We start from the raw sequence: 16,027 nt of genomic DNA on the forward strand, positions 1-16,027 counted from the left end.
GCGCCAGTGGGTGGGGCCAAAGATGTCATGATGTAGAGTAGGCTTTAGAGAGGCTGCTCACTGCTGAGCAAATGGGTGGCTAGACATCCAGTGAGGAGGTGCGAATGTAATTTGGGCTTAATGGGTGGAGCTAGAATATACAACCACACCCTAACCCTACCCACAACTCTATCCCTACACCCCATTAGACGCCCAGAGAGGTGGAGTTGGACGTCATTTGATTTGATCTGATTCTGCTGAGGTGTTTTTTTTTGTCACACTATTACACACAAATCATTTTCAGAGCTTTGTTACAATAAAATCTGTTTTTGGACTAATAACGAAGTTTTGAGTTCTGAAACTTACAGGATGTTTTAATAGTAAAACCTCTTACATGTCAAAAGTTCATGACCCCTTTAAAATTTAAGGTTTGGCAAGAATTTGTCACAATGAGGATGCATATTTTTTTGATCATTAAAATGGCCTTACTTACTTAGATGCATCTTTTTTTGATCATTAAAATGGCCTTCTAAAGAAATGAATTAAATTAAATGTAAAAAAAATTAAATAATTATGTAGCCTAATAAAACTTTTATTTTACATGGAGTGAGTCACCTCATTGGCTTTATTTTAATGTGCTCCATACAATTCATTTGGCCCAAGCTTATTAGATAGTGAAAGGGATGTGCACCAATTCAACTGTAAATTAATTCTTCTCTCCATGAACAGAATCAACAGAGAGAGAGACAAATAGCTTGCATTTAGCACTACCAGAGAGATTGTGCTTCTATGGCGCTCATTGATCTTGACCTGTCCTTGCCTCTAATCAGATGCAGTTATTTGAAATCGAGATTTTAAAAGAACAATCCAAACTAATGTGAATGAGTTCAACTGATAGGAGAACTGCAATTTAGAAGCCACAAGGTTCTGAATACTGAATATTTCAGAGAGTCTCAGTGCTGTCTGAGTTGAGTCATTTTGCCACAAGCAATGCTTTGGAACTTTTAAGAAGTTGAAAGTTTTTTTTTTTTTTTGCCGCCGAATCCGCCCAGGTCTTTAGGATGCATAATCTGCTGCCTTCTCATCCCTTTACGTCATGCTGTGCCATCTAATCATTCTTTTCCTCTCAGCACCCTGCTGATATTTCCTTATTTTTCCTCTGATTAGACTAAAATCTCACTAACTAAATAATGCGAAAATAATGCATATTAAATGGGACTTTTGAACTTCATCAGTAACCTTTCAGATTTGGATGATTAGTTCAGCACAGTGTGCACATATCAGTGTACTGCATTTGGGTACTTACTTAGGTCAATTATTTTTGATGCCATCATCAGCTGTATGAATTCTGGAGTAAGTGAAAGACAAATGTCAGAGTTATGCAATGCTGTACAATGAGTGCAAGAGCTGTATATTTTACAGACATCACTCTAATGCCAAATATTATCCAATACTTTTTCTATGTCCTTTCAGTGAAACTCATGTCAGAAAGTGAGTTGTCACATTGCACTAGTGAAAATAATGGAAGCAGTGTACAGTACCTTTTGATTATGACTGATGCCTGAAGCTCATGGCCTGATGCTTGTGCTTCTCTCAACTTGACCCCAACTATGACTTCTAGTTAAATGTCAGGGTAATCAGATATAATGCTCATTAATATGAATGGAGACCACTTTAAAATCAACATAGCAAGCTACTATTTAGTCAACATACAGAACTGTTTTCTGTATGTATAAGTTCTAATATATCCTTAAAAGATGAGGTGGCATTTGATGAGCTTAATCATTTTGCATTGCAATTCTGATATCATACTAATTTATTCTTGTTTTGAGGATGTATCTGCAAAAATATACAAGGCTTTTATAAACAATTTTTACAGTAAATTCAAGTAAAATGGTTCTGTCGTCCTCAAATAGATCTTTCGTTTGATATTTTTAGATATTAGAAATAATTAGAATTTTATTATATTACTAAATTAAAATCCAAATCCAAAATACTATGAAACCAGTAGACCCTTTATTGAAACTAAAACTGCAAAAGCGACTTGATCCATACTTTATTTTACAAGGTCCCTATTTCAAGTAAGTATGATAAGTCTGTGCTACACATTTCAGTGTGGTTTATTTTCCCGATCCTGTCACAATCTAATGCAGCCTTATCAAAGGCATTTGATACTGAAGGATGAAAAATGGAATATGGTCATAAAAAGCTATATAATGACTGATTTTGACCCAAAAACCTTTACTAATATTATTAAGTGAACCTCTGGGAACAAGAAAAACAACAACAACAAAATGTGTGAAATAACCCCTTTATTATATGGAAAATGGTGTTGTTATTTTTAGCAACCAAAACATAGTTACTGCAAGAAGGGAATTATATTAGACAAAAAAAAGAACTGTGTTCTTCACAGTTATTTCCTGTGCTCAAAATGTCACATAGTGCTCATGGCTGCAGGCTACATATTTCACAACCCACATTTGCTGTTACTGTTGTTTTTGCTGGTAGGCAGTCACTACTCTAATGTAAAGAGCAATTGTGACGTCTGCAGGAATTTGCAGTGGGTCAGTGTGCTTGCAGTTGCATTTGGAGGAAAGTGTGAGATTTGTGCTGACACCACTTGCCCAGACAGTATTTTTTAGTACATAAATGTTTTATTTTACTGTCAGAGAGATGGCATTGCTGACAAAAAACCTCATTCTGGTGCATTTGTTGGTTTATGAAACTTTAATGAAACTATTATGTGTGACATTTTTTGACGAATAGTGGAGGCCACTAGGTTCAATCTCAGTTCAAACATTTTGTCATCAGTGACATTACACTTGAATGTGATATTATTTAGCTGACTTATTTTACATTTAGCCGATGCTTTCCATGAATAGAGTACAAAAACTCTAAAATTGTGAACATGAGATCTAGTGTGTATGTATATAATTGTATGTATGTATGTATGTATGTATGTGTGTGTGTGTGTGTATGCAGTGCTGGGTAAAACTGATTACATGTAATCTGGATTATGTAATCAGATTCCAAATATGAAGTACTTGTAATTTGACTACCTTTTTTTTATTACATATTCACACAATGGCAGTAAATTGTTCATCATTTATTGATTCTCCCTAATTCTTCTAATTCATGTTTAAAAATCGTATACAGCTTATATATAGCTCATATATAGTCTTCTAGTTTTGTGAAATTGCACTCACATACACCCACTAGCTAACAGGTGGTTATAATTACATGGAAAATTGAGAGGCCACAAAGCATTTGACCACTGGATTTACAGACATCATTTCACTTTTAAGGAGGTTTTTCTCAACATTTTTCAACGTTGCAACAATGTGATAAACGAGTCAGGTCAAAAGTAATCGAAAAGTAGTCAGATTATAGACTGTTACCTAAAATGTGTGTGTAATACCTTACTGACTACAATATTTGTCATGTAATTTGCAATCAGTAACGTAATCTACCAAACTGTGTGTGTGTGTGTCTCTGTGTGTGTATATATAAATATATACATATATATAAATAATAGGATATGTGCCTTTAATGCTTTTCAAAAAATAATGGAGCGTCAAATTGCAAACAGCTTGTATGATTGTGGCAGCTTAACACATCACAGCGTGACATAATTAGCTGTATTTAACTGTAGTATATTAATTAATCTACATTTGTGAATGTTTTCTAGACACATGCTGGTATTAATATTCATTACTATTATAACTAAAACACAGACAGCGTACCATCCCGTCATCTTCCCTGTTGTTTATCCAAGATGCCCACATGAGTGCTTTGACATTGATGCTGTCTATATCCCAAAAATAACCTTCTCTGCCCAAGAGTTATTGGCTGTCTAACAAAGCCATTCACGGCTTATGTATGTCATGCACTGCACACGGAGTCATTAAAGTAAATTACCTATTATCACTCTTAAAGGAGTAGTTCACTTTAAAATTAAAATTAGCCCATGATTTACTCACCCTTAAGCCATCCTAGGTGTATATGACTCTCTTCTTTCAGATGAATATAATCTGAATTATATTAATAAACACCCTGACGCTTCCGAGCTTTATAATGGCAGTGGATTGCAACCATCAGTATGAAGCTCAAAAAAGTGCATCCATCCATTAAGAACTCCACACGGCTCCAGGAGGTTAATAAAGGCTTTCTGAAGCAAAGTGATGCGTTCGTGCAAGAAAAATATTAATATTTAACTCGTTACGAAGTAAAATTCTAGCTTCCGGCCATATGCAGTCTACTTGCGCCTAAAGTGCAACTTACGCAACTAATGACATCGGAAGTAGGGCTGGGACAATAAATTGACGCATTGTGAATTGAGAAATGATTCTGGATCGATTCCAATTTTTTCCGAATGCATTGCGATTCTCTCTTGAATCGATTCTGAGCTTATTTTTTAACAGCAGATGGCACTGGATGCTTTGGAAACAGCCGTAATCTGCTGGCTTCCAGTTCCTTACACACAGAACTTGAACCTTCTATAAAATAATCATTCATAGGGCCCTATTTTAACGATCTGAAACGCAAGTATCAAGCGCGAAACGCCAGTAACTTTGTGGGCGGGTCTTGGGTGCTGTTGCTATTTTCCCGGCGGGATAAATGACTCTTGCGCCCGACGCAAATCTAAAATGGGTTGGTCTGAAGTAGCTTCATTATTTATAGGTGTGGTTTGGGCGTAACGTGAAATAAACCAATCAGAGCGACATCTCACATTCCCTTTAAGAGCAGGCACTAATTGCTATTATAACAGCGGATTTGCCAGGCGCGCGCCAGCAGGATCACGCCTTCTCTTTGCGCTGAACCGCCCCGGGGAGCGCAAGTGTATTTCCTAGTTTACCGACGTGCGTCTGTGGAGGGAAAAGTCCGCTGTGCGCGGGTGCAAAATAGGAATGATACATGCGTCGGTGTACAAAGTCAATTGCGCTGGGTGCAAGATAGGGCCCATAAAGTTCAAAAAGGTTGAAGCGAATTACAAGGGTGTTTGCAGTGGGCTGTTTACATTAATCTCACATCATAAAAGCATTCTGAGGTGCAAGCATATTCTCAGACTCACCCGAACGCGTGAGCATTTGAGCGTGCGGTTAAAAACGAGCCTAGAGCGCCATCTGCTGTTGAAAACCAAGCTCAGAATCGATTCGAGAGAGAATCGTGATGCATTCGGAAAAAACTGGAATCGATCCACGAATCGCGATGAATCGAGTTATTGTCCCGGATGAGTTGGAAGTCGCATAGTACGTCGTCAAGGCGTAGTGTAAATATCATTACTCGCATAAGTTGCGCTTTACACTTAAGTCGAATCCGTATGCTTGTTTGGCTGGAAGCTAGTTATTTTACTTTATAAATGAATATTTTTCTTACACAAACTCATCGTTTTGCTTCAAAAGGCCTTTATTAACCCCCTGGAGCCATGTGGAGTTCTTATATAATGGATGGATGCACTTTTTTGAGCTTCAATCTGATGATTGCAATCCACTGCCATTATAAATCTCGGAATCGTCAGGGTGTTTATTAATATATATAACTCTGATTATATTCGTCTGAAAGAAGAAAGTCGTATACACCTAGGATGGGTTTAGGGTAAGCACATAGGTGCCTAAACCCATCCTAGGTGTATACGACTTTCTTCTTTCAGACCCACATTATGGAGTTCAGAAGTAATCAATGGCATGTGATTAATCAGTGTTTCCAAATGATTTAAAGAAGGCTTGGAGTGAGAATTAAACAAATTTTGTAACTTTTTTGTTATGGAATGTTGTATTCACCTGGCAGGTTGAATTTATTTATTAATGAAGCTGATTCAGACTATATGTGTGACACGAGACTGATCGGTCATCTGTTTGTGTTGTACAGGTACATGGCCATCATCCATCCCCTGAAACCACGACTCTCAGCCACAGCCACTAAGGTGATCATAGTGTGTATTTGGCTGCTGGCTGTGGTTTTGGCCTTTCCAGTGTGTTTCTTTTCAACCATCAAACAACTTCGCGTACGGACCATCTGCTACATTGCCTGGCCGAGACTTTCAGGGGACCCTTTCACGTGAGAGCTATTTAAATATGCATGCACATTTAAAATATATATTTATAATAGTAATAGTAGTAGTTGTCAACAATAATAAAGTAGTTGTGGTATCAATTTTCAATAAGAGTTTCATTAGTTAGCATTATTTAACTACTTTAGTTAACATGAACTAAGAATAACAATCCTTTTGCAGCATTTATTAATCTTAGTTAATGTTAATTTATTTTACTAATACATTATTTAAATCAAAAGTAGGTGAACTAACATGAACAAACAATGAACAACTGTATTTTTATTAACTTACATTAACAAAGATGAATAAATACTGTAACAAATGTATTGCTTATTGTTAGTTCATGTTAGTTAATACATTAACTAATGTTAACTATATGAATCTTATTGTAAAGTGTTATCGTAGTGGTCAATAATAATAAAAAAAAACATGATTAGTAGTAGTGTTATTATTAACAACACCAATAACAATATTAAATCTAATCATTATAAAATCATGTTTTCTATTAGGTTTGTACATAGCTGGTGTATGGAAACAGTGTCAACAGAAGTTCAACATTCACAAGTGTTTTGATTGCAGTCCAGAATCTGTATGAGGAAGTTGAGGAAGAGACTGCATTATTTCTTCAAGTTATTGCAGAACTGTGAGGTTAGATTCAAGACTGAAATTGTAAAATATAAATCCAAAACTACACTGTTGGATTTGTGCCAATATTTAGCCTCTGTTAGCCTACAGTCAGACAAGCGACATTCATAAAACAAAAAGTATCACAAGTGTGTAAGTGATGCTTGCTTAGTGAGCCCCTTGTTTGTCACAGAAAAGGAAATGAGCTTTACATACCCCTCTCTCTCTCTCTCTCTCTCTCTCTATATATATCTCATTACAGCTATCATATCATCTTGGCAATGCTAGTGTACGTTCTGCCCCTGGTGGTCATGGGCATTACCTACACTATTGTCGGGTTGACACTTTGGGGAGGAGAGATTCCAGGTGTTTCATCAGACAACTATCAGAGCCAACTGCGAGCCAAAAGAAAGGTAAGCAGTTCATGTTTTTGGGGGGTAACTCAGTTTGATTCTAGAGCAGAAGTTCAAATGCAGAAAAGTGAAAGAGAATGGAGACTGAGATGTTATAGAGAGCGATCCTGCAAGATCTGGTGGTCGCCAAAGTTTGGGCAGTGAAATTCAAATACTAACTCCATGTTCCTAGATGTAGGTTGATGGAATGGCTGGAACACACACAAACGTCAGAGTAAACACACAACACACTCACATTTAATGGGTCATTACATGTGGGATCGATAAGATATTAGAGAATGAAGTTCTCCAAAGAAAATGGAAAGGGTTGGATAGTTCAGCAGATCATTTAGAGCACATGTAGGAGGTAGTCGGTGAAAGAGAAGGATAGAAAACAATATTCAGTTTTTTAAATAATTTTTTACACAAATACTGCTGGCCATGGTAAAAGAAATTGGCTTCATGTCTGTCAAGTGAATTAAATGTCAGCATTTGTTTCTGCTATGGACATTATAGTTGTAACTGGCAGCCCACAAATCTAGCCTGTGAATCCGGCCTGTACTGTATGTATTTCTTTCTTCGGCGGAATGCAAAAATATATAAAAAGACTGTAGGTAACCAACCCCTTTTGGTTACCATTGAGTTAAATTGCATGGAGAGAAATCATTTCTCAGAAATATCTTCTTTTATGTTCCTCAGAAGAAAAAGTCATACAGGTAGAAATAACAGTGTGTTCTTAGAAGTGACATTTAAAAAAAACGAAGAAAACTGAAGCCTCATAGATGAATCAATGGACAGATATGTATGCTTTTTTACATTAAGCCAGTGTGCCTCATTTGTCTGTGGTGCTCATTAATCAAAGTGATAACATAACGAACACATTCTGCATTTGTTCGTACAGCCCAAGTTACTTTCAGGACCAGGAAAGGTTTTATTTGATTTTTCTCACTGGAGAATAATATTTTTCTTTTGCCTTTGTCTATTTATGTAAAATGATTCAGTTGTTTATCATGTTAACATTTTAGACTTCAAATGAAAGCTTGGGGGATTTGCACAGAAAAGCACTTAACAAATTACCACGGTTGATCTATAGCACTCTTTGACTTAGAAAATGTTAAACTGATCAAGAAAAAGTAATCAAAAACTTCTCGTTAGGAAAAAAAAATGGTTTTGGACTAGAAAAAATATTATATTTAAACTCAAAAGCCTAGCTCTGTGTCCAATTTCCTGTTTTTTCACAGTGTGAACTGAAATCAGTGAAAAACAAATATATTGTTTCTGAAGTTTTACTTCTAGTTGGCTACAGGCTTCCCGTCGACTGATGTGGGAAGCAGCTCTGATCAGCTTCGGTTGGTAACTTAGCTGCCGTAATGACAATCAGAGAGATTTGCATGAGAATCAACAATCAGCTTTAGGGTGCTTTCACACTTGGTTCGATTGTCTGTTCCGAACCCGAGTTCGATTGCTCCCCCCTCCCCCTGCCCCCGATGGACTGTGTTCACATTATATTATTTGCATCCGAACCGTGGTACGCTTGCATCATTAAGCTGCAGCTGGCGCGTACTCGTGTTGCTTGGTAACTGCTATGAAAAGGCGTCAAAATGGATAGAATTGCTCGCTTCACATTTCTTTTTCTTTTTTTTAACCTTTGGTTTTGTTTTCAAAGAAAATATACAGAAACACACTTGCGTCTGTCTGCCGCAAAAGTATTAAAACCGTTCCAAAGACAGCGGGATGTCCGCCGAAGACAATTTTTGTGGAGGCAAGCAGAAATCATCTCTCTGCTTGCATGCGTCAATCCCTGTTTTCGTCAAGGTAAGCGTATAGACCCTTTTACAGTTGTTAAACACACACGCACGCAGGCACGCACCACATTATACGTCATCAATAGCGGTTCACTTCCGCGATTTGGTACGATTGCGTTCATATCAGCAGCGAATCGTACCCGAGTTCACATGAACCGTACCCCAGACCACCTTTTTAAGCGGACTCGAGTACGGTTCGCGGGTGCGCACCCGAGTTCGGAAAACAGCGTTCACATCATCCAAACGAACCGAACTATGACGTCATTCGAACCCGGGTGCGCACCAAAAGTGCTAGTGTGAAAGCACCCTTAGAGTGTGTGATCCATCGTGTCTCGGGGTTGTGATTCTTGTGTAAATATATTTCGATGTGCTCTTCTATGTACCATGAACTAGAATCCTGTGGGCACCACTAAGTGTAGACAGTAAAAAAAAAACTCAGTTCATTAAAGCAATATGGTCCATTAAGTGAGAATGTTGTGACTTACCCAATTGATAAGCTATTTAAGATGCATTCAAATTAAATGAAAGTGTGCAAAATATTGCAGCTCAACATTGAACAAGCATTTGGGCAGAATCTGGCCTTGCAACCCACTGTAAGGTCTTTGACGAGGATCATTCAGTCTTTGGAATACAGTCGTTCGCTGGTTCAATAGGCATTATATATATTCTACATTGCAATCAATAGCATTCAGAGCTCAGTCTGCCTGTTATACGTTTCATTAATGGCTGCTGGGATTGTGCTGGCTTTTTTTTTTCAATCAACGCTGCATCTTGCTCGCTCCCTACGGCTGCCCCCTCATCATGTCTCTTCTCTCCATTAGTGGCTGGCGTCCTGAATATGTGTATTTGGAGCCAGTTAGGTCTTGCGGGTTCCATATGCCCCCAATTTATATGATGCGTATTGGTGATTATGGGAACCCAGAAGCATGTACATCTTTTTCAGCCTTTAGAAGACCCTCAATTAAGCCTAGGGACATTTTTATTTTCATTGTCAGTTCAGATGAAACTCTTGGAGAAGCTGGTCGGTGACAAACACTTATCTATTCGCGGTCTTTGTGTAGCCATTGACAAACCAGAAAAAAGCAACCCTATAGAGACTTTATATTTGTAAACATGAATGAATGATGCTCAAAATGGACTGAAGATATTAAAAGAACATCTGCTTTATGTGGTATATTTTCAGTTTGAAGTATTGTGACCCGTTCTTTGAAATCTAATTGTGGCAAGCCTTCCCGGTAATGTTTCCAATCATGCACTTAAGATAATATATCTCATATTGCTCACAATTAAGTAGAATTGATGTGTATAGCACACACACAGAGGTGGACGAAGTACACAAATTAAAGGGGTACTCCACTTTTTTTGAAAATAGAAAATAGGTCTAATAGGTTAGAAAAACTTAGTCCCGGTCACGTTGGAAGTTACAGAGCTGGGGACTATTTTCAGGCGCTGCGTCATATCATTATGCCTGCTGGACTCATGGTACGGCAGCAAAGTTTCTTGATTATTACGCAGGAATGAGAGTATAGTTCCTAGCCATATCAGCCTAGAAAATCGCAACTTTACATTTTCCGTCAGTCTTAGTACACGATGTAACTACAGAAGAGTCAAGTTTTAAATAGGAAAAATATCGAAACTCTTTGGTAATTTTTTTTAGATAGATGCTAATGGTCCTGACCGATTCAATGATCTATGCTAAGCTATGCTAAAAGTGGTACCGCCAGACCCGGAGATCGGCTGAATGGATTCGAAAACGGTAAAACTCAACTGTTTAACTCTGGGGGAGTTGTAAAATGAGCCTATTTCCAAAAAAAGTGGAGTATCCCTTTAAGGGCTTGAGTAAAATAACAGATACCCTTATAAAATATTACTCCAGTAAAACTATTAGATACTCCTTTTCAATTTTACTCGAGTAAAAGTACAAAAGTAAATGTGCTTAAGTATTAAAAGTAAAAAGGGTTACACTTTATTAGGTGTCCTTGTTACAGTGTAACTATACATTTAAGTACTGAGTAATATTAATTAATTACATGTACATACTGTTGGGTTAGGGTTAGGTCCGGTTTAGGGTTAGTTGCATGTAGTTATGTATAATGTATAGCTGTTACTTTAGTAACTACATGTGTCGTGTAACAAGGGCACTGAAAAATAAAGTGTTACTGTAAAAAGTACTGACCAATATTTAATAATTACATAATATGAATATATTTAATTGGTGGGGTTGCTGGGTCTGACATCATAAATTATGAATTGTCAAGTAGCCACCACGACCACGATGCGTGAGCCAGAACCCGAAAAGGAAGGGACAGTGCCGGCCATCGCCCTGGAGCCGGTGCTCCAGAGCATGTCTGACCAGGAGTGTGAGCCGCGCAACTGAGGGAATACTGGTGGATTTGGACACAGAGGACTGGCTAATAGATTTGGACATTGAGGTACTGCCTCCCACCCGATCCCACCCGGTACTTCCTTCATCATTGTTGTTTCAAGACAGCACTGAAACCTGTATAGACTGTGAATTATCTGTCTGTTCTGAATCATCACGGTTTCAAGACAGCACTGAGACTGTTTCGTTGACCTGTTGGGAATTGGAATTACCGTCATTGATCTCGTAAAGCTTATCTCTGTCACCTTCACCGCACAGCTCAGTCAGTCCTCCAGCCCTGTCTCTGCTGGATGCTGGTCAGCCCTTCGTCTATCCCGGGAACGCCTTGCTGTGACGCGAAGCCACAGGTCGTGCAACCACCAGCCTCGCCTGAGCAAGAGGATCGTATAGCTCCGCCTCCGGCCTCTGATCCTTTCCCTCCACCTCAGCCCGTCGACCTGTCGGCTCCGCCTTGGCCCCCTCACCTTCGGCTCCACCAGAGACCCTCGACCTTGCGGCTGCACCGGGTTCCCTCGTCCCACTGGCCAGTCTTGGTCAGTCACTTGGTCACTTGGTCAGTCTTGGTCAGGTTTCCTCCTTCGCTTCGGATCCTCCTCTGTCACACCGGCTCCGCCTCAGTTCTCGGGCACTCTGGCTCCGCCAGAATCAAGAACTACAGAATCTAATAAAAGTGGAAGTTGCTTGATTGATTGAAATTTAACAGACGCATTCAGAATACGATTTCAATTAGAACAGTAGCTCAAAAATAATTGCATTACTGGGAATATATTATATGTTGGCTTAGCTGCAAAGTTGGACTTAAACAGTACTTTATCTGTCATGCACATTTAGTGCTTATGCATAATGCAGAGTATTTTTATTTTATGTCATGAAATGTAAAATGAATTCCAATATTCCTTACCCTGCATCACCTTTCTTAATCCAGAGCAGGACTCATTGTTACGAAACTTTGTCATTACCACTTCAAAAATTGTCATATTAGCTGAAAGCTTTAGGCAGCTGCACTTGACTTCGCATGTAGGATTTAGGCTTCATGGTTTGAATGCCTCACTGAAGCAGTATGTCTGCCTTCAGGATTACGCAGGCAGTGCCTACTTTGGATTTGAAGAATCTGCTAATAACACTAATCTAAGCCTGAGGAAAGTGATCCTGTGAGTTATGCTCTGATGATTATGGATTAGAAGCCTCGGTTGATTAGTTTACCTCCAGACTCTGATCATGTCACAATAGCTTCCCTCACTCTGTTCTCAAGGCACGCTTTTCTTTGGAAGATGTGTGTGTGTGTGTTTGTGTGTTTCAGGGATGGGTTATGATCTGAAAGTTAATGCATGTAGTTGTAAAAAAAAAAATCCCTGATCCTTGGGAAAAAAAATAGAATGAAACATTTAGCTATTGATGTGGTACCATCAGAAATGTATTTTAATAATATTAGAGCATTTAAAAAAATAAAAATAAACTTCAACCTGGCAGGTTTTAGTTGTACAAAACCAGCAAATGTTTTCAACAATGTCTGGGTTGGAAAGGGTACTTGTCTAAAAAACAAATGACCAGATATCTTTCATGATCATGTCTTGTTTAGTTTCATTATCTTGTTCTGTTTAGTTTCATTGTCTCTGTCTTTGCCTGGGTTCTCATTTGTTGTCATACCATTGTTTGTACCTGCTCCCTGTTCTGTTGATTACCATCCTCTGTGTGTTTATCTCTTAGTTCCCTCAGTTTATTGTTTGGTGTCATCTATGTTTATGTGTAGTGTGTTTTGGTAATTCTTGGTGTTTATTAAAAAGATTCCATAATTTATTCTGCATCATGCATCATTCTTCGGATCTGAACTACACAGCCCTGCGACAACAGTAATGTGTGTTTTGAAACAAAGTCATGTATGGAAGTAAAATAATGCCAAATGTTTTTGAAACAAAAAAGCCTGTTGAATTGCACTACTTGAAAAAAAAAAAATAGGCATTGCATTAACCATGCTTGCATTTTAATGCATTGTATTTTTATGGGCTGAAATTCAACATGGTTGAATATTTAAACTGAATATTTCAATTAAAAACATTTCAAACACATTTTCGTTATTAAAAATTCAATAATCCATATTCACCTTTCATATTTCACTTCCAAAATATTAAAACTAATTAAAACTAAAATAATTTAAAATACAACCTATAATATTCAACAGGCATTTTTCGGTCCATTTTATTTCGCTTTGCAAATTCGCTTCCACAAATTCAGTGGTTCAAATTCGACAGAAAATACTACGTTGACATCCAGGAACTGCAGGAAAAGCAGTAGATTGCCGAGCATACTCTCCATCTGCTGTTAGTCGGCCTCACCAGCAGGTGGTGCAAAAGTGCGTGTTGTTGACGAAGACCAGCAACAGTTAGAGCAAGCCATTCATTCATAAAACTCATTTACAGCAATGTAAGTGTATTTCTGATTATTATGACGGCGGTTTTATGTTAAATGCAGTGTCTTCACGGTTACTTTTCCTGTGTAGCCTACATGCATCTTTCTCTACCGTGAACGAGATTATAATGTTATTCCCCGATGCGGCTGTACAGATCCAATGTTACATTTTTGAGGTTGACATATATTTCTCTTGGTTGTTTAGTTGCCTTAACTTTATATTGTGGCAATGTGCTGCATACAGGCTATTAGGGTTTCCCTCAATACTTAAGCAAGGATTCCCCTTCTGGACATATAAAACGCTTAACGTAGCTTAATGGACTAATTACAGTGATATAAAAGATCAAACTCGCATAATGCTGAGCGTTTCCCAGTGATAGACTGGCATAAAGTTGGCTTGATGTTGGACATTCGCACATTTAGGGACCGTCTCTAAAGTGTATACGACATTGGTATACACGTTTCTAACTTCAATTGCATTTGAATAGAACGACTTACAGTCATAAAACCAACTGTAAAGTGTTACATTTAGTGTCAGGCATACTGGTATTGAAGTTAGAAACGTGTATGCCAATGTTGTATGCAACTTTGGAGACGGTCCCTAAATGTGCGAATGTCCAATGTCAAGCCAATTTTACATTTATTAGGCTACATTTAGTCATTTAGTAGACGCTTTTATCCAAAGCGATTTACAGTTAAACTAACAATAGGTGGACAACAATATGCAAGTGCTATGACTCTTCCCAGTTTAAGCTAATGCAATACACGTAGGCATAGCCTACTATACTATATATATATATATATATAAAGAAAGAGAGAGAGAGAGAGAGAGAATAGAAGAGAAAAGAAAGTGTTAGTATTAATTGATCAAGTGTTGATTTACGTTGTTGAAACTTGCGCGTTAAGTTCATATTTTTTGTCCATCTGCTTGCCTGTAGCCTATATAGTAGCCTACAGCCTACATCCCCAATAAGGTGCGAGTTTGGTCTTTTATATCACTGTATTAGTCCATTAAGCTACATTAAGCGTTTTGTCCCGACAGAAGGGGAATCCTTGAGTATGAGGTATTGAGGGAAACCGATTATAATCCTGTTCATGGTAGAGAAAGCTGATGACATGTAGGCTACACAGGGAAAGTAACAATGAAGTTATTGAATGAAACATAAACACAGCTTTTGTGTCTTTATCATCTTTTCCGCATACTGACACAGATAATCATTTTCATTTTATGAATGAATGGCTTGTTCTAACTGTTGCTGGTCTTCGTCAACAACACGCGCTTTTGCACCACCTGCTGGTGAGGTTGACTAACAGCAGATGGAGAGTATGCTCGGCAATCTACTGCTTTTCCTGCAGTTCCTGGATGTCAACGTAGTATTTTCTGTCGAATTTGAACCACTGAATTTGTGGAAGCGAATTTGCACAGTGAAATAAAATGGACCGAAAAATGGCTGTTGAATATTATAGGTTGTATTTTTAAACAGTTTTAATATTTTGGAAGTGAAATATGAAAGGTGAATATGGATTATTGATTTTTTTTATAATGAAAATGTGTTTGAAATGTTTTTAATTGAAATATTCAGTTTAAATATTCAACCATGTTGAATTTCAGCCCATAAAAATGCAAGCCCTAAAAATACAATGCATTAAAATGCAAGCATGGTTAATGCAATGCCTATTTTTTTTTTCAAGTAGTGCAATTCAACAGGCTTTTTTGTTTCAAAAACATTTGGCATTATTTTACTTCCATAGTCATGGAGGTTTACATTTTTTAGCCCCACATTTCAGCTTAAAGACATACAGGTCCATGCATATTATAACATTACAGGCTAAATACACAAATATATATATATATATATATATATATATATATATATATATATATATATATATATATAAACAATATAACATATATATATATATATATATAGTTAATTGGCATGCACAGGAAGGTGTAAGAGAAAATGTATCTACATAGAGTACATTTTCTTATAAGCTGTGTAGGAAATTGGACATGGAAAAACATTTCAAGAGAGAGCAAGTGTAACGTACTATATTTATTTGTGCTCATTTTTGTTTATCATCTGACACTGTGAATCAAGTGAATTTGTAAAAGTGCATGTGAAAGCATTCATTTGAAAACCTATTTAACATTTCTTGAGCATGCTGCGGATAATTATAATCAAAATTTTTGAGCGCAAAGCATCAATCTGCTCTGCTGGAAGACAATGACTGCTGCCGTAGTGTGTTAACTGCAATCACCAAACCACACTTGTGAAGTTTTGCTTATCTCATCCAAAGCAGAGAGCCACGTGCCTGAGCCACAGTACTATCACAATCCATTTTCTTCCATATTTGCTTTGTGGCTCTTTCACTGGATATCGGC

General features: G+C 37.6%; 1 protein-coding gene across 1 annotated transcript in view; it reads left to right on the forward strand.

Annotated features, from left to right (window-relative positions):
* The window catches only part of tacr3a (tachykinin receptor 3a), a 39,412-nt gene that overhangs the window by 3,990 nt on the left and 19,395 nt on the right, over positions 1–16,027 (forward strand). The window contains exons 2-3 of the mRNA XM_084402237.1: positions 5,848–6,036; positions 6,918–7,068. Of these exons, the coding sequence (XP_084258363.1) occupies positions 5,848–6,036; positions 6,918–7,068 (340 nt within the window). The remainder of the gene's footprint in view (positions 1–5,847; positions 6,037–6,917; positions 7,069–16,027) is intronic.

This window comes from Rutilus rutilus, assembly GCF_951802725.1.
Source record: "Rutilus rutilus genome assembly, chromosome: 2".
Classification (NCBI taxonomy): domain Eukaryota; kingdom Metazoa; phylum Chordata; class Actinopteri; order Cypriniformes; family Leuciscidae; genus Rutilus; species Rutilus rutilus.